Genomic DNA, 20,863 nt, shown 5'->3' with positions numbered 1-20,863 from the left:
GAGTTCGGTGTGAAGTTGAGTAGGGGCAACATTGTAGGACCAAAGAATATTAGTTTCGAAATCAGTAAAGGGGAGTACAACGCCTAACTTCGAGAAAAGCAATCGCAAGCATAGAAAAATGGGCGCTTCGACTTATCTAGGGGAGGAACGCAAATTCTCTCCTCGGGATCGGGTACCACTAGCTCATAATTCCTCTCGTCCTCTCGGTTCTCACATATCCTATGGTGCCTATGGAAGACCATGCAGTATTCCTTATCAACTACAGGGACACAGGAAAGGACATTGGTATCTACCCATTTTAAGAGGCTAGAGGGAACTTTGGTCAACATGCTGAGAACAACAGAACGTGACATAAAGGCTACACCTACAAATGCAAAATAAAGAGAATGTTACTACAAAAGTTAAGAAATCGTTCGAAACAAGTCGGGCAGAGGTAAATAAAACTAATTAATGCATTTTTTAACTCTTCTACATACTGAAAGCATCAAAATGGTATCCCCACCTACACCATTAGTGGTGACACCATTGGAGACAATATGAAGGCAGCCAAATAAACAACAAAGCAGCCATAACTTTCAGAAAAATTTTCAGCAAAAAATTCAGAAATCCTCAAGATGACAATCAACAATTTCCAACAACTACAGTTCTACAAAACGGCAGACACACAGCCAAACACTCTATGTCAATCTCAATCGAGGAAGGAAGACCAAAATTTCAAAAGCAACTCCAAGAATAAAAAAACAAACATACCAATGTCCACGACATTTTTTCAAAAAGCCACTTAGAAGCGGTCTCAAGCAAATAGGACACGAAGATTGTCAAAAAGATAAGGCACTAACCTCGATGAAAGATAAAGGGGAGAGAGGCACGTCAAGCAGCAAATCACGGACGATCCTCTTTGTTAAACGCAAGCCAAAATGAAGAAAGTCCTGGGAAAGGGAATCGCAAAGTAAATGACTAAAAGAAAGGAGAGAATTTTTTCGGCAACAAGGAAGAAAAGTTCTTTACGAAGGAAGAAAGTAACAAAGACTTTTCAGAAATGTAAAAAAGGAGAAGAAGAAGAAGAGTGGAAGCCTTTTTTTAAGAGACGAGGGGGCATAATGCCTCCTTAACTGCTCTTAAAGACATGCGCGTAATTTGAGAAAACTGTCGCACCAACTTAGCCCGTCATTTAAAGGGAGGCAACGTTCAAAAATTCAAAAACACGTCGAGTATCTGACCTCTAGAGAGGCGGTGCACCCGACGGCAAGACAAGGTTGCAAAATTGCTTGAGTCAGACCTCTCAAAAGGCTCAAGACTCAAACAGGGGCATTGTTCATATCCTAGCCCAACAACTAAAACCAGGCCCAATGACGATAAAAGGCCCAATCCATAAATGGGCCTCCAATCCGTACCCGACCTCTTTAAAGAGGTCGGACACGCCGACAAAGGGTCGATTTACTTATCCAAATAAGTAACTGCCTCCCCGAGTCTCTCCTACTAACTCTATCTCCCCTAAAGGATAGATCTCAACAATTTTCAGGATAAAGGAAATGGTCATCCACCAATAAAGGTAGAACTACTCCAACAAAGGTGGTTACTGACTCTACTATAAATACACCGATACCCCCTCAAGTATATTCACGTTCTGATATACTAAAAACCTGCCTAAAGTCCTTGCTAACTTAAGCATCAGAGTCTCTTGTAGATACCACCCATCATCTCCTCATAAGGAACTTGGACAAGCGACACCTCGGTACTAACAAGTCGGATACTGCCATACAAAGGGATCTGGACCTCACATTCAAACCCAAATCAACGTTTTTGATAATCCTCAGAACATTATTATTATTATTATATATGACATATATATTAAATAATTTATTTATTAATTTCTATTTTATTACTTAAATTATCTAAATTATAACACTAATAATACATTAAATGATTATTATTACTAATTTATTAATTATATTTCAATTTTATTATTTATGTATTTAAAATTTTATTGAGAATTATTTATTTAGTTCATTAATAAATGATATTTTTAAATTTGAATAATTTATTATTTAGTTTGTATTATACAAATTTTTTTTAGGATAAATAGATCTCTAACAAATAGACTCCTAAATCCTAATTAATTTGGTGTTAAAATGACGTCGTTTTGTATGAATGAATAAAGATAAATAGACCCTGACCAATTTGAGTTTTGAGAGCAATCGGCTCCTATCCTTTTCTGACCATTCACATTGGCACTTAACGTCCACCTCACTAGCTTAACGTGCTAGATTAGCTATTTCTGTCTGTTAGTGCTTGACAGAAAATCTCACAGAAAGATCGCATTGTCTCACAGAGATCAAAGACAGACACCAAAGTAATTTTTTTCCGTCAAAAATCATGTTGTTTTTAGTGAAAAAGGACAGAATCTGAGTTGATAGTTCACCCCAAATGTTAAGTTTAAAAAATAAGTAACATTAGATACCCAAATTGACGAATTTACCTGTCCCATTATAGAATAGACATAGTAGTGCGCCATTTAACAAACGCTAGTTTGAATGTGACATAGCAACCTGGATACAATACAAATTATAATTAATTTGAAAATGATCATCAACTCTCCACTCAATTTTCTCATTGAACAAAAACCAATTCAAATTTGACATAACAACTTGCTATAGGCCTATAGCTGAAGTAACATTCATCAATTAGGCGATTCTTCTTTTTGTGTAGAAAAAACAAACAAACAAAACATTGCATGGATAAAAACAAAAACACACACAACTGAGCTTCATGTATTGACAAATCTGCAGTTCTTCCTGACTTCTCCCGTTACGAAGCTCTCGGAATTCGTAATGTTTCCCATCTTCACCATGGATTCAGAGAATTGCCTGAAGAAATCCAGAGGATCCGTCGCGTACTTCTTAACAAGCTCCCTTGTTTGGATTCCAAACACACTTGAGTACATTTCCTGATCTGAGTTGAGAAGTCCCTCACCATTTAGGAGCAATTGGTAGAAAGAGTTGTCAAAGAGGTTAGGGGTAACATAATCCATTGCTGATATGTTATTGTCTGTTCTTCCTCCTCCAATTGGTGGACACATAGATCTTAGGTTGCTGAGTTGGCTCTCTGAAACTGGATTCTTCACTGAAGTGAATCCGTAGTCCCCATAGATTCTTGATCTGAAGCTCTGACACCTTGCCATGCCAATAGTGTGAGCTCCTGCAGGATTTATGATTAGAAAAATATTAAAAATGTGGTCTGGATTCTGGAGACGGTGCATACTGATTCAAAAAAGGTTTTTGCATGTATTTTGGTCCTTTATATTTTCTTGAAGAAGTTAAAGGACAATTTTGGTAAAAGTGGGAGTCCAACTAAATACATGTTAGTGTTGTTTTTGGTAATAATTCAAATTCAAACGATGGCTTTTTATTTTTTATCTTTTTCAAACTTACGGTTAGCCAACTCTAATATTCGTATGCTAGCTAGAGTTAAGTCATAAACTCATAATGTACAATTCATCATCTGGTTTAAGTCACTAACTTGGTGAACTGTTAATAACTAGAAAAGAGTTATGCTACGTTAGTAGCTGATTTTAGTGGCTGATTTTGGTGTACAAATAATATTTTTAAATAGAAAAATAGTTATATTTAAATACATTAGTCTAATAATTTAGTAAAAGATGATAATGACAACAAATAAAAGAGAAGAAAATAAGTATAACTTTGCATGTGGTTTGGTTTCCAGAAATCTTCCATGTAGACAACATCGAATTTTATGCCTTACAACAACTTTGTATAGATAATTTGACAAGATTACTTTGTGTGCGTTACAAAATCAGCCACCTACCGTAACAAACCATTGCATTTTTTAATTTTATATTCGTATTTTATGATTAATGAGAAAACTTGATGATAATTTGAACATACCTATAAGGGCTACCATATCTGTGACAGAGAGGCCTTGATAAAGAAATTTGGAAATGATAGAGAGAAGGCTTTCATCTGGAGTGGGAAGATTTGTGTTTGCAAGATCAATATTTGCAGTCACAGAATCCTTCCTTCCCACAGGAACATCCCAATATGGTCCACCTACCTACAGGGATAGAATGGGAAGTTCATGACATAACTCCAACAACAACATTGCATAAATAGTAGGAAGAATACATTAACCTCCCCTTATTTTGATTGATGCATTTTATATTTTTAAAATGTGTTCAACAATATACAATTTTCCAATAGTTAACAGAAAAACAATTTTCTGTTGATATTGATTTTTCTTCTAATAAAAGGCTTTTCCTACATCATGCAACCTTTCAGATTATACATTTTGTAAAACAAAAATGCCAGAATATATATTTTGGAAAACAAAAGTGCTATACACACATAAAAATTAATTACCAAATCAGTACTTACGTATTTGTATATAAGTATATGTATTGATTAATTTATTTTTAGTGTTATTTCAATATATATTTTATAATGATGACTGATTTGGTGGCTATTTTTTTATATACACGTGGTATGATTGTTTAAAAAATTAAAGGAATAAAATATACATGAGTTAAAGTTTTGGGAGTTCTAATTGCACTTTCTTCCCCTTGTGCTATAATATAAACTAGTTGTTTCTTTTACCAGAATCACAGCATCTCTAGCTGCAATTGTAAGAATATCAGCGCACGAGACAATTCCGGGGCACTCGGACTCAACCATGTTCTTGATCTGATCAATTAATTCGAATCCTTTCAAAGAGTGGATGTTGGTAGCTGCTTTCTTTTCACCTTTAAGTGTGACGGTGTCATCAAGCAAATTTGATGCATCGCATCCCTGATCATTGTCAAATTCAATTAGATGTGTATTTAAAGTTTGCCCATAATCTAATAGAACTTGGCGTCGTATAATATATACACTAAGATAGTAAAGAAAATCTGAGCAATTTCCAAATTCTATAGTTATGAACCTATTTAGTATTTAGAACATCTATACGGACAAAATAGACAAAATACACGTTCATGTCATACCGTTGTATTTAAAAGCTTACAATATTATTCATCTATATTCTAGCTCATTTTTTTAAGACTTGATTGACAAATTAATCTTTGAAGAAAAAAAAGGTACTAATGAATTCATCCACAATAGAAATGTGGACAAATTAGATTAAAGATAAATTTTTACAGGTCAGCAATTTTTAGTATTTTTGGTTATTATTTAACTGACATAAATACTAAATTATCTTTAATAAATAAATTTTACTAATCTATGTCGGCAAACTTTGAAAATTATAGGTGCAAATTGGATTGATTCATATGTGCAAATTTTTGGTAAATATAGGTACAAATTATATGTTTTTTATGTGCAAAATCCCTATAACTATGAGTGCAAATTATTGTTGATCAAGTGCCCACAAAAAATGATAATATTTATTTGCTAGTCATATAACATTGTTTTAGTTCAAATTAAGACTTCTACCCTAATCATAGAGTTAATTTAAAAGTAATGTGTCTATGTTTGCTATTTTAGAAGACTTTATTGGTAATTTTTTTTAAGAGCTAATTTGTGCATAGTGTAAATTTTTTGGTCACTTTACTTTTTTTTAACTGTATCTTAATCTTTTTTGAAGGCGGCATAATAAATCATTTTTATTATATTTAAGAATTGTCGATATCAAATTTTCAGTTATATTAATTTATTATTAAAAATAATTCCTCTTAAAACAAAAGAAAACAGACTGTGACAGTACTCATCAAACTAGCCTCCAGTAACTAATCATACAATACTAATTACTAAGCATGCAAATGAAGTTGATACGGGAAAACATGTCAATAATAATATCATGGTGAAGTATGTAGTAGAATTTCTCAGTACCTGAACAAAGCAATCATGGAAGTGCAGCCGAACTATCATGGCCGCGTTGCGCGGATCAGAGAGCACGGCACATTCTGTTTCCTTCCTTATAACATCAAACACAGTGGGACAAGTCGATGCGTAGTAATCGAGCGTAAGAGGAGGCTCACTTGCATACAATCTTGTAGCCACAAGAAAGATGAACATAATGAGAACAACATGAAGGAAGTAGGATTTTGGAAAAAGAGAACAATGTGCCATTGCTAATACTTATTTTTAATCTTTTTATTTCCTATGTTATTGAGAAAATTGCTAAGGTGGGAGAGATGGTTGGGAATCAGAGAATATATAAGTAGTGAAGAAGTAAGAGAGTATTGGAGAGGATGTTTGAGTATTTTGAAGGAAGTTTCTAATAGTCAAGAGAAGATGCAACTAATTATGACTAATTTGGTGGTTTCTCAAACTAAAAGTAATTAACATTCTCCACAATGAGATTAACACAAAAAGAAAGTGATTAAGAGTCGTGCGCCCGCCATGAACAATTCTATGGAAGGCTAGTCACCAAACCTAAAACAATAACAGCTAATCTCTATTTTATGGTTATGTTTATGAAATTAAATTAGCCAACTAATATGTTCCAAAATTTTGTTGTCAGCTTTTCTGTCGTAAGTGTTTTAGAAAGGTTTTAACAGTCCAACATTGAACATATTAGGTTTAACCATCTTGCTTGCATCATCTTAATTTTCTGTATTACATAATAATCAATTTCATTTTCTTGCCGCAAATTAATGATAAAAAAAAGTTATTGTTCTGCTTACTTCTCTGTAAACATTAAATTGAATCACTCTTTTTCATGATTAAATTGGATATAATGACCATATTCTATTAATTCCATACTTCATCTAATTATAAAAGAGAGTGAAAATAACATAACTCTAAATTAAAAGCCTTCTTTCCAAGAGTGATGGGTTATTGGTTATTGTCTTCCACACGCCAAATATTTTTGTAGTGTCAATCAGCACGTTAGCAATATCTTTTTCCATTTTTTTTTTCAAATAATAATAATAATATGCATGCATGTTTGACTATTTCCGATTCTTGCTGGTTTTGCAAAGTAAAGATTCGTTGGGGGTAAAGTCATGATCGTGAAGTACAAGATTATAATTCAATATATGTAAACGTGCAAAATTACATAACAGATATCTTCAAATTTCTAATCCATATTGACTTTTCATTTGTTCGATATATAGCTTTTCTTATTTCAGCTTCCATCTATCTCAAAATGGAGACATGGAGTTATGAAGAAAATAGTACCAACTACCAAGAGGGTAACATCATTAGGGCACCCCAAAAAATGTCTGCATCGTTCACGGCCATGCAACAATTCTTCTAGCTTCATATTAAATATAGGATACAAATGGAGTAGTCAAAGTAGTAGAGGGCGTCCGATTTTATATGTGATAAAAAAATATCTTTAAAACTTAAAGAAAACTTTATTGCGTACCTTTAGAATTTAAAGAAAATTTTATTACACTATCATTAGGCCAGCTATGTTATATAGAACAAAGTGTCAGGAGCATAAATTAAGCGTAGTAGAAATGAAGACACTAACGGCCACACACGTATGAACAATATGAAGAACGAAAATATAAGAGAAAAAATCAGAGTAACATTTATTGTAGAAAGATGGTAAGATCTCTTTTCAGAGGGATTGGACATGTGAAAAGATCGACAAAATATAATGGTAGAAGAAGATCCTAAAAGACCATATATAAGATGGTCAAAGAAGATCTATATATAAACAATCTCACTATACACATGATACATAATATGGTTCAATAGTATCGTTTGATTCATATAACCAATTCAGGACAAAACTTTTTTCTCGTCGTTGTTGATCATTTTCTCAAATCATTACTAAATTCATTTCTTTTTTCACTTGATGTATCTTATAGAGTATTTGTGGGAATTCTATAGAATGGGTTTGGGTGCCATTAATTTATGATGCAACTTCCTTTATTAAAAGGAAAATCATTAAGATGAGAAGAAAGATAATACAAATAGAGAGGGATCAAGGGGAGGATTATTTGGGGATAGTAGTGGAAGGTTGTGATGAAGCAGCACTGCTGTTGCCTTTAGCCATGAAAGTTGAAAGAAACGAAGAAGGAAGAGGAATTTCCTCAAATGAATGCTTCTGATACCATCATAGGATAGAGGGGGTAAAACTCCTCGAGTCAGAATGATACATTCTGATGTTTTGACTAATAGTAATGGTACACGTGGTGCACCTATGAGACTAATTATAGCGGAGTATGTAATTAATTCCTGTAACAGAATTGTTCTAACTGGAATCTAACCAATAAAATTCACTCCTTATTATTGCTAGAACCTTCTTCTATCTCTTTATTATTTTCCCTATTTACTGTGAGTTTTAAAAGACAAACATAATGAAAAGTATCCCGAGTTCCATATTTAATTCCCCTGTTGTTTTGAACAGTGCAGATGCAACATGGATGATGCTATGTTCAATATACCAGATAACAATTTTTTTAAACTCTGGCCCATTATTTTATTTTCTAAGCTAATGAATCCATCAGTTCAAGTACACAGCACATAACTGATCATCCATTCAATTCAACAAACATCAAGAAAAATAGTTTTTCCATTGGCTACACAACAATTAGCTCAGAAAACAACACAACAATAGTAACATTGAGAGAGCTTTCAATTCAAAACAGGCTGAGAGGTGTAAAATAAAATTATCCAACTAAAATTGAGTGTTGAACAAAATCCTAGATTGAAAATTTAACAGCAATATAACAATTCCATTGTTAACTGCTGTTCCTGTAATCATACCAAAACCACAAAACTTACTAGACTAAGAAGGCAACTACTACTAATGTTTCAACACAACTATGCCCCAAAGCTAACTTATATTCGCAAATCAATAAATCTGCTTTTCCAACCAAACCGAAAATTCAACAATTTAAGTTCTGCAATCCATGCCTTAAGAAAATTATAAAGAAATTCAGTCACAGTCAAGAATATAACTCAGACTCAAACCCACGCCCCTTTTTTCTCCCGAACCTCAAGACCTGACTACCAAACCTCAAACCATCGCAACCACGCAGCACTCCGTTCCGAAGCAAGCGCTCAATCAACGCCATGACGCTACGATCAAACTCAGGCCAGGAAACACACAAACTCGCCCTGAGGTTCAACAGCTGGCACCTGGCCAAGAACGCAGCGGCAAGCCCATCCACAACGCTTCCAGAAGGGTAGTATTCAAGTCCTTCTAGAATCTTCTCCCCTTCGGCGGCCTTCCGCTCGGCGGAGGTGTCAAGCTTGAAGGCGACCGCCTCATCAGACGGCAGACGGCCGCGATAATTTGACGGAGAAAGGGAATCAAAGACGAGGACTGAATCGGGGCGGATTTGGTGGCCAATTAGGGTTTTAGCGATGGCGTGGGAGTGGTGTGAGGGGATTGAAGAGGGAACAGAGAGAAGGAAGGAATTGGGAGTGAGAGGAGAGAGAGTGATGGGGTTGGTGTTGGGAAGTGTAAGGGATGCGAGGAGGGGAACGGAGGGAGGGAGGAGGTGGGGGTGGAAGAGAGAGAGGGAAATGGGAGAGAGCGCTATGATGAGGAGTTTGGGGGTTAGGGGTTGTTGTTGGGGGAAGTGGAGGGAGGGAAAAGGGGTAACGGGTGGAGATGGGGGTGTGAAGGTGTTGAGATCTTCCTCTAAGAATCTTGAAGGAGGGGATGCTTCTGTTATTACGTCCTCCATTTTCCTGGTTTCACTGCCTTGCCTTTTGTTTTTGGAGATGTCTGCACTAGAGGGTTTTGCCTGGTACTCCCCCGGTTAGTTGCTCTTGGGCAAGCAGAGAATGGNAAATAAATAAAAGATAATTAACATTAACTATTTTATTAAAAAAGATAACCGAGACAGGTGGAATGGACCAAAAGAAAAAAAAAACACTGATCATAAAACAAATAACAATTATTTGATAAAATAAACTTTTTTAATTGTTGAATACAACAAATGATTATATTTTAGGGTTAACTGAAACTATGATTTGGGCCTGAACGCGAGATCCAAGTTTCTATTGGAGTTGTATCCGACGTCTTCGAGTGCCGATGTATCGTAGTCCAACGTCTTGGTGAAGGTGGGGTTGGTATTTAAAAGAGACCCCGATATTTAAATTAACAAGGACTTTATATAAGTTTTTAGTAGATGAGAGTTCGAAGAATACCTAAAGGTATTATGATATTTATAAGTGTAGATGTATAGTCAATAATTACTTTTGGAGTAGTTCCATGATGGTGAGTTTGTTACTCTTTGGAATGTTGTTAAGATCTCTTTTCTAGATTAATAGGAGATATTATAAAAGTTAGTTACTTATTTAAGAAAGTAGGACTAGACCCATGTCGCTAGACCCATGTCGTCGTGTCCGACCTTTATGAGGCTGGGTTAATGGTAATGTAAAGCTAAACGTTATATGAAGCTTGGGCTTCATCCCTTTTGGGTCCTTCTAAGTTGTAGGCCAGCATATGAACAGTATCCCTACTTAAGGTCGAGCTTCTTTAGGTTTGGCTCAAGCATTTTTGAATCGATCTTGATCTCTTGTAATTTTCATTCTATCAAGTTGGGATTTCGGTCTGCGTTGGGGAGCAAGTCAAGTACTTGACGTATTTTTGAATGAACATTACGTCTTTTCGTAATTGTTCGCGCATTTTTTTGGTTACATTGGTAATCATGTGTGCCATTAAATGAGGGATAAATTTATTGCTTTGTCCCTAATGGCTATATAAACACAATCCTCTTTCTCTTTTTCCTTTTTCGCTTCAACCTTTATTTCTCTCAAGACCTTTCTTGTTCTTTACTATAACCTCATTTCCATCAATCTTTTTCCAAGATTTTTCTATCTTAGAGTTCTGCTTCAAATCTTCGTTCATGTTGCCTAAGACGTTGGAGATCGTCCGGTTGTATTGTTGTTGCATGCGTTCTTTTTACCTTCTGTTTATCATCAAAATTGGTTTTTGTTTCTCTTTTATTCATTATTGTCATGGCTAGATGATATTTTATCATGGGTGAAGTTTTATGTTTTTGATATTGTCTTGAGACTTTTGTGGAAAATAGTTTCTTCGAAAATATAGTTTCTTGCTACTGCTTTTTTTTGCTTGCTATCATTCGTCACTTTTGGCTGTTTTTGTAGTAGTGGATTTTTTTTATTTATCATTTTTGTAGATTGTCCATTTTTTGTGTTTTTACTTTGCCTCCAAATGGTGCCATTTTCATTTTTGGATAATGGCTTCATTTTTTATTCGCGTAGAGTAGATTAAATTTTCCATCTTTGAGGATGATCCAACTTCTTTGAGCATTTGTATGATGTGTTGTTGTACCCGACTTGTAGCTTGTGAGTTTTTATAGTGACATAGCTTTATTTTACTGTTTTGTAGGTATAACTCTTTATGTCTTATTCGGTAGTTTTCAGCATGTCATCTAAAGTACCTCTTGATTTAAATTGGGTAGATGTTACTATTCTTTCTGCTTTTTCTGTAATTGACAATGAGTATGTAGAAAAGTTTCGTTTACAATATAAGATTTGTAAAACCCAAGAGGACGAGAAGAAGTACGAGCTAGTGGCTCCTAACCTTGAGGATAAAATTTGTTTTCCCCCAACTTAGTAACTCAGAAAATCATTTTTTATTCTTATATTACTATTTGTTTACTAGGCTGGGGTGACACTTTTCTTTATCGATTTTGAAACCAAAATTCTTCGTATATGTAGAGTTGCACCTTTTCAACTCCACCCGAACTCGTGGATTTTAATAAGGTTTATCAATTAATAAACTGGGAACTCGACCTTCCCTTTTTTTCTAAGATTTTCTTTTACCTCTTTCAACTCACTAAACCTTTTAGTCCAAAAAAACAACATTGAATTTCCTTCTAAACTGCTCAAGGCAAGAAGATTTTCTATTTTCGATGATTCTTTTCATGACTACAAGAATTATTTTTTTTAAGGTCCAACTTATAGAGGGTGTCCGACCTTTTTTCTTAATGAGAGATGGACCCATTTTTTGTTTGTACTGGGAGAGAGTCTCCAGCATTGTTAAATACAACCTTGAGAATTTGGTTGAGGTAGAGGAGTGTATAGTGGCCTTGTTTCAAGAGTGTTAGAGCCGATCTTTTCGTCTTGATACCAAGAAGTTTTTGATAGGCAAGCCAAGCTATGTTCGTATTGAACTACGTAGTTAGCTTTTTTGTCTTTCGTAGATATTTCACCTTTTTTGCTGGATTTTGTAATCTTAATTTCTTTATTTGCTTTTGTTTTTGTAGCAAGAATGACTAATGGGTCTAGTGCTTTGCAAAGGTTTTGGGTTAGAAAGAAAAATGTAGCAATTCGGATGATACAGCTAAAAGAAACCGAGAAATTGGAAAATCTCTCCTCTCCTTCTAAGTCGGATTCATCTTCATCCCAATTGGCCAAAACCATACCTTTTCTTCCTCCAATTCCACAGCCTCCATCCGGGACCGTTCCCCCTTTGCCTCTTTTCATTGAACCGGGTTCCCAAAAACATAAGACTCCAGCTTTTAAGTTTGGTAGTGCTTACAACCTATGTTTTGACACCATTGCTTTTTGTGAGGAATACATTCTTTTTCATAGTGCTATAAGCATGGATGACATTTCTTTGAAGAGACACTTGGAGGTATGGCCCGAGGGAGAATTCAAACAGCGGGGGTGTGCGCAGCCTTTTTGAAGCAGCTTAATGAAACTCCTCTTGGTGCTACCTAAAAGGAATGGGCCGACCTTCCCTCTGAGGTGGCTTCTCCGAGAGAGACCAAGTTGGAACTAGAGGCTGAGAAGGGGATTCTTTCCTCCTATCTTTTCAAACTTTAAGAAAGGGTGAAGCACTTTCTCTCAAAACTCGGTCAGCATTTTTGGCTTTGTCACTACTATAGTCTCTGGAAAATTTTCAAGACGAAGTCCACTTTTCAGTGCATGCAAGTGGACCTCTGGATTGAAGTTTGGGATCTCCATGTCCACTTTTGCGAATCTCCTCATATAGTCCTTGAGACTCTCATGTTATCCTTACTGTATGGTACTAAGATAGTCTGAGTCATGCACCTAAATCTTTGAAGCTATGAAGTTATTGACATATAGGTCGGGCAGCTCATCAAAACTTGATATAAAACCTACAGGTAAACCAGAAAACCAGATCAAGGCAACACCATCTAAGAAATTTGGAAATGTACGACAAAATATTGGGTCAGATGCTTCATTCATGAACATCATTGAGTAAAATTTAGTGACGTAGATGTTAGGGTCACCGATTCCCTCATAGTGTTTCAGTGTCGTTGGCAGAGTCAAGTTCCTGGGCATTTGAAAGCTCATAATTTTCTTTGAGAAGGGATTGGTTCTTTTTACTTATGGCTTTGGGGTGACTATCACCGTGACTTTGCTTTCCACGGGGTGGCTATCATTGTCGTCAATAGCTCGGCCATGTGTTGGACTTCTGCCTGCAATGACTCAGTGATAGGAGGGTTGCTTTGCTTTTCTACCATAGGTTGTAACCTACAAAAAGAGATGAAAATATGGTGGAAGAGATGTTGGTGGGATTAGTTCAAAACTTCGGCCCTACGGTGGGTGCCAAATGTTCCTGTGTAGTAAGTGTCGAGAGAGGTATAGCTCGTCGGATCCAAGGTTGAATTCACTTCTATCTGGGTTGGATGAGATATACGTTGGTTTTTCAAGAACGGCAATAGTGGACACCTACAAAAGCACTCTAACGTTCAAGTCAGAAAGAGAATGAGATGAGTATATTGCAATTCAGAGTAAATAACGTATCTTCTCCCTTTAAGGTTTCCTCTTTTTATATAGTTATTGTAGTAAAGGACGGTTATTTTGTGGATCTAGTATTGCGAAACTGTTGGAGACGTTATCCTGATTTTGCGATAACCACCCTCAATTTGTTTCGAAATAATTCTGTTATAGCCAAGATTCTCTCTAATTCCGATTTATAGGTATAACCGGGCTAGATTATAGCTATCTGATAAGATTTTATTGTGCAATTGCCCAAGTAATCTAGATTCACCGCCATTTTGGTTGTGGTGACTGCTTTACCAAAGGAGCTCATTTTGAGGCGTTAAGACCCAGGTTCACTACCAAACAAGTAGCTGACAAGTTTATCAGTTCAGTGGTTAAGCTACATGGGTTCCTTCTTCTATTGTCTCAGATCGTGTCCTATTATTCTTGAGCAAGTTTTGGAAATATTTGTTCTCTTTCAGTGGAACTAAACTCCACTACAGTACCGCCTACTATCTGCAAAGCGAGGGGCAAACCGAAGTGGTAAATCGTTTCTTGGAACAGTACTTGTAGGCCGAGTATTGTTATAACAACTGAAACCATTCTTCCATAATCATGTCTCCTAATGAAGCTTTATATGGCTTTCCCCTATCGGGGGTCAAATTTGAGGTTGATGGTTCTAGTTGAACTTGAGAAGAGAGGTTGAATCAAGTTAGTTTAAAACTTAAAGTTTCAAACTCTGTTTTGCTGTTACTCGAGTTGCAGGAGATTATTTAAAATTATCTCATACACAGAACATTGAAAGAGCAAAGAAGAGGAGAAAGAGGCCAGCATGTATCCTGGTTCGGATTCTCAGTGCCATGAATCCTACGTCCAGTCTCCACCACAAACCATAGTGGAATTTTCACTATAATTCTCAGATTACATACACCAATACTATTGAATTAATCCCTAATCCAACTAGTATCTATCCCTAAGCTTTCTTCACCAAAGCTTAGCAACCCCAAAGTGCTATCCCAACTTAGAAGGGGAATCTACACAGATTCAATTCTCACCAAGTGCTAACCCAACTTGGCAAGGGGAACTAATCCTAGTTCATACACCCAAATTACATCAGAAATCAGTGGCTATTTTGCATCACTCTTGCCTTTCCTCTCTTGGCTTTTGAACCTCACATAATTGTGTACCAGCTGCCCGTTGGAGCTGTCTCAACTGGCATGCAGTCCTTGCTCATCTGCTCCACTAACGCTGCTTGTTGGAGGGTCTGATCCACCAACCTCTGTTGTCCTTGGAGCTGCCGTCTTCCTTGGCATGCAAAGCACTTCCATTTTTGAGCCATTCCAACTGCTGTCCATAGCTCTGCGATTTTGTTTTGCTCTTCCAAACTTGCTAATGATCTTCTGCATTTTGATTTGCTGATGTTCTTTGTGTAGTGGCACTGTCCTTGTGTTGTTCTTTTCCTAGAGCCACAGCTGTGCTGCTTTGCTCATGATGTAGACAGCTGCCCCTTTTTCTTTTACTTTTGCCAAATGCATAGCCTTTTTTATTCTTGTTGAACGTTGCAACAAGGATGAGCTTTGGCTCTTTTACATTGCTGAAACACTTATTGGACTTGGGCTGAAGCAATATGAACTTGGACATATGGGCCTGTATCACTAAACACTCGCATTAAACTATATTGGGCTTTCCACCCAAAACAATGTTTGTCATCATAACTTAACCCAAAATCAAACTAGGCTCAAAAATCTCCCCCTTGATGACAAACATGATAAAATAGGGAAATTAAAACTAATTTGAGCGAGTTAAGAACACTTCCCTTTGATGACGTTTGGATTGTGAGTTGCTCCCCCTCAATGCTAGCATTACTCCCCCTTGATCATGGCTTACATCTTTACCTAAACAAATCTTAACAAACAGCCAGGACCAAAATTTTCAAGCAATATACCACAGTAATAATAACACAGAGCAATTAACACTAGGCATGATACACAGGACAAAATAAGTTACTTAGCAACACAAAGAATCATTGTTCTTAACTATCACTATTAACCCCTAAGCCAAAACTAACATTCCCTTTCTTTTCTCCCCTTTTTGTCATTAAGGGAGGAAAGAAAAAACCTGCACAAAATTTGTTAGTGGCTGGTGCATATATTTCAAGTAGCAGAGTAGTTTAAGTCTTTTACAGTCATCCCAAAAAAAGTAAAATAAACAAGTTCAAAACGAAAACAAGTCATAGTCGCAGATGAGATAACAAGGAGTTAGGCATCAGAGTTGGATTCATCAGAGGTTCCGTCATCCTCCCCCTCATTATCAGAAGTTGTGAGGCTAACCTCGATGTCCTCCACAAAGTCTCTCAGAATCTGAATCCTTCTCTTCGTCTTTTTGAGAGCATTTTCCTCCAAAACTTGATTCCTTTGCGCTCAGCACCATGATGGAGAAGAAGATCTGTCAGATTGAGGAATTCTTCAAGGACATTCTTCAGAATGCGTGTCATGGTCTTGACTGTAGTGGATGTGAAGGGGGGAATCAGAGGATCCTCATCAACAGAGGGTACATCAGTGCTGTCATCAGTTTGGTGACGCCTAGGAGCTGTTTTCTTTACTGCACCACCCCCTTTGATATATGAGTTACAATCTTTAGCAATTTCAGCCCCAAAATCAACATTGTAATATTGAAAAATTTTTGTAAGAAGCATGCCATATGGTAACACATTTTTGGTACTGATACACGCATGCATGTGTCTCACAAGCAAGTAAGCAAAAGAAATAGGAGATTTTGAAAGCAATGCATACAAAACAAGTGTGTCACAAAATGAGACGCGTTGAAAAGAACTGCTCTGAGGCAAGATGACATGGTTAACAATCCTGTGCAGCTGGGCACGGACTGGACCAAGAGACTTATGAGTAGGAGTGTTACCTTCTAAGAGAGGGATATTGATGCAGACAGTGCTTAGGGCATCAAAGTATGAAACGTTTAGCGTATCATCCCACTTACCAGAGGTGTAGACATCAGGGCCTCGGTCCTGGTAATCTAGGGCTTTGCCTAGGTGATATTTGTCAAGAATGATCACTTTGCCTTTAACAAAAGAGGCGATTCTCCCTTCTTTGTAGGACATGTTGCTATAGAACTGTTTTACCAAATCAGGGTAAACTTTCTCTTTGATGGACGGTATGGATGTCCAACCTTGATATGCAAACAATGGGGTAAAGTTCAGGCCTTTCCTACGGAGTTTGTCAAGATTGACAAGCTTCGGGGGACAGAGTTTACGCTTGTAAACATCTTTGCAGAAAAACAAATAGTTCATGAGAGATTGGAAACGACGACGATCAAAAGACTCATGGGGAAAATCAGCATAGAAGGATTTGTAGGCAATGGGGTTTGACAGCTTAGGTTCAGACACAGAACGAAGAGGGAGGTCAATGACTGTACCGCAAGTATGGCAACTCTGAGTGGGGGTTGTCTCTTCGTCTTCGTGAAGAGCCCTCTTTCCTCTGGAAGAGCTGGGTTTGGAGGAACTGGGTTGAGATGTGGTTAGAGGAGGAGGAGGTGAAGGACGAGGAGCAACGCCAGGTCGGCGAGCGGTGGTCTTAGTGCGGGCCATGTCAGGAGAGGGGTTTGATGGTGGAGATGGTGAGGAATGAGTGGGGGAATGAGAGGGAGATGAGTGTGTGTGATCAGAACGGTGGGTGCCACTGTGGGAGCCTCTGCGAGCAGCTCTTTTCTTTCGAGCCATTTTATAGAGCACAGGTTGAAGAAGATGAAGGAGTGGATATAGTAGTGTGAATGGGTGCATGTAGTGGGGAGTTATTATAGGCTTGAGAAGTGTAAAGGTTGCACCTTGAAAAGATAAAAATCCAATCTTTGGAAAACGTTTTGAAAGTTACAGCTGTAACCTTCGTACGATTTGAAATAAGGTGAAAAGAAAACAAAGGATGGAAACCAATAAGAGAATGCAATTGTCATGAAGCCCAAATAAAATGAAATGCAGACTGCCAAGATTTTAAAGTAAGTTCGGTGGACAAAAATTGAAATGGAATTTAAGCCCCAAAAAAAATTTGAAATCCCACTTTTCATAAAGCCTCACAAAAAAATTCAGATCCTCAAAAATTGAAAAAGCCCCCAAATGTTTTCAATAAAGAAAAGCCCATAGTTCCAAAGACTGCTTCAGCACTTGACGTCAATCATTCATCATGGTCAGATTAGAGTCCATTAGCTCCATAGTGACTTAATGAAGTTTACTCATCATCTGCCAAAAAAATCTCACCGCGATTTATGAGACAAAACACAAAAGATCTCATTATCAGAAAATTAGGAAAACAGAGATGAAGCAAGAATGCCCAGTTCAGTTCGCAGCTTACAGAACCTCTCTTCTATCAATGGTTTGGTGAAAATATCTGCTAGCTGACCTTTAGAATTAACAAACTGAATATCTAAATTTCCATTTTGCACATGTTCTCTAATAGAATGAAAACGAACTTCAATGTGCTTTATTCTTGAGTGCAAAACAGGATTTTTGGAAATGTTAATAGCACTCATGTTGTCACAAAATAATGGAATATTTGAGACATTCAGTTTATAATCAGCTAGTTGAGTTTTCAGCCATAATAATTGAGAACAACAAGAGGAGGCTGCAATATACTCAGCTTCGGCTGTTGAAAGTGCCACAGTAGCTTGCTTCTTGCTAGACCAAACAATGAGGGATTTCCCAAGAAAGCAGCACATGCCACTTGTGCTTCTTCTATCAATCCTATCCCCAGCAAAATCTGCATCACAGAAACCCACTAATTGAAAAGAATCAGTTTTAGGAAACCATAACCCATAATTAGTGGTACCAAGTACATATCGGATGATCCTCTTGACAGCAGAGAGATGTGACTCCTTAGGCTTTGATTGAAACCTTGAGCAAACTCCAACACTTTGGATGATATCAGGCCTTGAGGAGGTTAGGTACATTAGGGATCCAATCATCCCTCTGTAACGTGTCTCATCAACATCTCTACTATGTTCATCCTTATCAAGCTTGATGTTAGGATGCACGGGGGTTCCCATAGGCTTAGCACAGTCCAGCCCAAACTTCTTGACAAGTTCCTTTGCATATTTTTCTTGATGGATGAATATGCCTTCTGCAGTTTGCTTGATTTGCAAGCCTAGGAAGAAATTGAGTTCTCCCATCATGCTCATATCAAATTCATTGGTCATAAGTGACAAACCCCAATTTGACGGTTTGTTTTGTATTGAATTTAGAATATTTTGATAACCTTTTGTCATATTTAGCCTAGGAATTAGCATGGTTTTGTTATCTTTCCCATATTTGTGCTTAAGTGTAAAAACATGCTTTTTAAGCCTTATTTTGATGAATTCTAGTTTCTCTTTGATTCCACAAGATGCCTTGATGTGTTTGCTAGTAATTCCAGGATTGGAATAGGCTAGGCATGGATCAAAGGAAGCAAGGAAGGAAGCATGCAAGTGGAGATAAGCATAAAAAGTCAAAGAAGCAAAGTCAGCCATGCATGCGTACGCGCACAAGGCGCTCGCGCGCACATTGCGAAATCGGCCAAGGACGCGCACGCGTACCGTGCGCGCACGCGTCGGTGATCGCACATGACTCCATTAATGCAACACGTGCCTGGCGATTTTGGAAGGCTTTAGCAACCAACTTTGGCGCCAAAATGCATATAAAAGCCAAGGATTGGAGGGGATTGACACACATTCACATCCATAGACTAATTTTAGATCCTTAGGTAGATATTTTTTTTATTTAGTTACATTTGTAGAGAGAGAAACTCCAACTTCTCTCTAGGATTCATCTTCATTTTCTCAATTCTCAACCATCCCTTGGTGAGATCTATTACAACTCTCAATTTACTTTGTTCATGTTGTAGATCCTCTTCTCTAATCTCAATTAGTGTTTGTAATTGTTCAATTCCTATAGATCTTAGGTTTAACTTTGTTGTTTTGGATTCTATTGATTCATTGAAGATCTCATTTTCATTGTTGATTTATTGTTGATATCTTTTCTCAATTTTACTATGTCTTTCATTCATGCCCTCCAATTGTTTGAGAAAATGCCAACTTTAGATATGGAGTAGTATCCCCTCACTTGGCCTAGTGGTTAAGTCATTGGAGACACTTGAATAATGGATGTCAATTGTTGATTAAGAATTGAGGATTGCTAATTGACTTAGAGTGCACTAAAGCTAGACTTCCCTAGGGTAAGACTAGGACTTGTGACTCAAGTTAGTTACTTTTACTTGACTTTTTATGCCACACTCTTCAAGCCACAAAAGACCACTTAACCAATAACATGCATCCTTGTAGCATTCCTAGGGAAGAACGACTCGGGACTAATACTCTCGGTTATAGATTGTAGAATTACTTTGATGATGGATTTTGCGTCGGTTTAGACTATACCACGATTGATTACTTGATAATTTCTATACCGGCAAAAATTCATTCGTCAATAAGCTTAGCAAAATTTGCACACAAATCCTCATTAGCCGAACCAAATATAATATCATCAACATAAACTTGCACAAGAATAAAATGATCATGATAATTTCTAATAAATAAAGTGGTGTCAGTGGCTCCTCTTTGAAAGTTATTTTTCAATAAAAATGAGCTAAGCCTCTCATACCAAGCTCTAGGAGCTTGTCTTAAACCATATAAGGCTTTAGCTAGTTTGAAAACATGGTTAGGAAAAGTTTTGTTTTCAAACCCAGGTGGTTGAGCCACATAAACCTCTCTATCTATTATATCATTGAGGAAAGCACACTTTACGTCCATTTGGAACAACTTGAAGCCACAATGAGCAGCAGATGCAAGGAGCAATCTGATGGCTTCCATTCGAGCTACAGGTGCAAAGGATTCATCGAAATCAATCCATTCCTCTTGATCATATCCTTGAGCGACCAATCTAGCTTTGTTTCGGACTATGGATCCATCTTCACCCAGTTTGTTTCTAAAAATCCATTTAGTGCCAGTGACCTTTTTTCCATTTGCATAAGGCACTAATGACCAAACTTGGTTTTTCTCAAATTACTGCAATTCTTCCTTCATAGCTAGCACCCATGAAGGATCAGCAAGAGCTTCTTGGATGTTTTGAGGTTCAATCTTTGATAAGAGAGCAATGTTGTTGGATTCGGCTCTTTTCAAAGATGAACGGGTGGTTCTACCAGTGGAAGGATTTCCAATTATGAACTCTTCAGGATAGTTTTTCAGAAACCTCTATTCTCTTGGTC

The 20,863-nt window shown here is 37.1% G+C and overlaps 2 protein-coding genes across 2 annotated transcripts; both read right to left on the bottom strand.

Moving 5' to 3' along the window:
* Positions 1-2,537: 2,537 nt before the first annotated feature.
* On the bottom strand, positions 2,538-6,100 carry LOC107491254 (peroxidase 11). Its single transcript, XM_016112062.3, has 4 exons — positions 5,841-6,100; positions 4,611-4,802; positions 3,906-4,071; positions 2,538-3,198 (listed from the first exon to the last, which is right to left on the bottom strand). The coding sequence occupies exons 1-4, from the start codon at positions 6,078-6,080 to the stop codon at positions 2,768-2,770; spliced, it is 1,029 nt and encodes a 342-aa protein (XP_015967548.1). The 5' UTR covers positions 6,081-6,100; the 3' UTR covers positions 2,538-2,767.
* Positions 6,101-8,547: 2,447 nt separating this feature from the next.
* LOC107491255 (uncharacterized) lies at positions 8,548-9,702 on the bottom strand. The gene has a single exon (XM_016112063.3). The coding sequence runs from the start codon at positions 9,602-9,604 to the stop codon at positions 8,858-8,860; it is 747 nt and encodes a 248-aa protein (XP_015967549.1). The 5' UTR covers positions 9,605-9,702; the 3' UTR covers positions 8,548-8,857.
* Positions 9,703-20,863: the final 11,161 nt, after the last annotated feature.

The sequence above is a fragment of the Arachis duranensis genome, chromosome 5 (assembly GCF_000817695.3).
Source record: "Arachis duranensis cultivar V14167 chromosome 5, aradu.V14167.gnm2.J7QH, whole genome shotgun sequence".
NCBI classification, from domain to species: Eukaryota; Viridiplantae; Streptophyta; class Magnoliopsida; order Fabales; family Fabaceae; genus Arachis; species Arachis duranensis.
The sequence above is the reverse complement of the archived record's forward strand: the minus strand, read 5'-3'. Positions and strand labels throughout refer to the sequence as shown.

Bases quoted from the DNA above. Each gene is read 5' to 3' on its own strand.
- LOC107491254 (XM_016112062.3), bottom strand. From the start codon at position 6,080: ATGGCACATTGTTCTCTTTTTCCAAAATCCTACTTCCTTCATGTTGTT. The intron at 4,803-5,840 runs GTACTGAGAAAT...GACAATGATCAG, and splicing joins TCCATGATTGCTTTGTTCAG to GGATGCGATGCATCAAATTT. The intron at 3,199-3,905 runs GTATGTTCAAAT...TAAATCCTGCAG, and splicing joins AGATATGGTAGCCCTTATAG to GAGCTCACACTATTGGCATG.
- LOC107491255 (XM_016112063.3), bottom strand. From the start codon at position 9,604: ATGGAGGACGTAATAACAGAAGCATCCCCTCCTTCAAGATTCTTAGAG.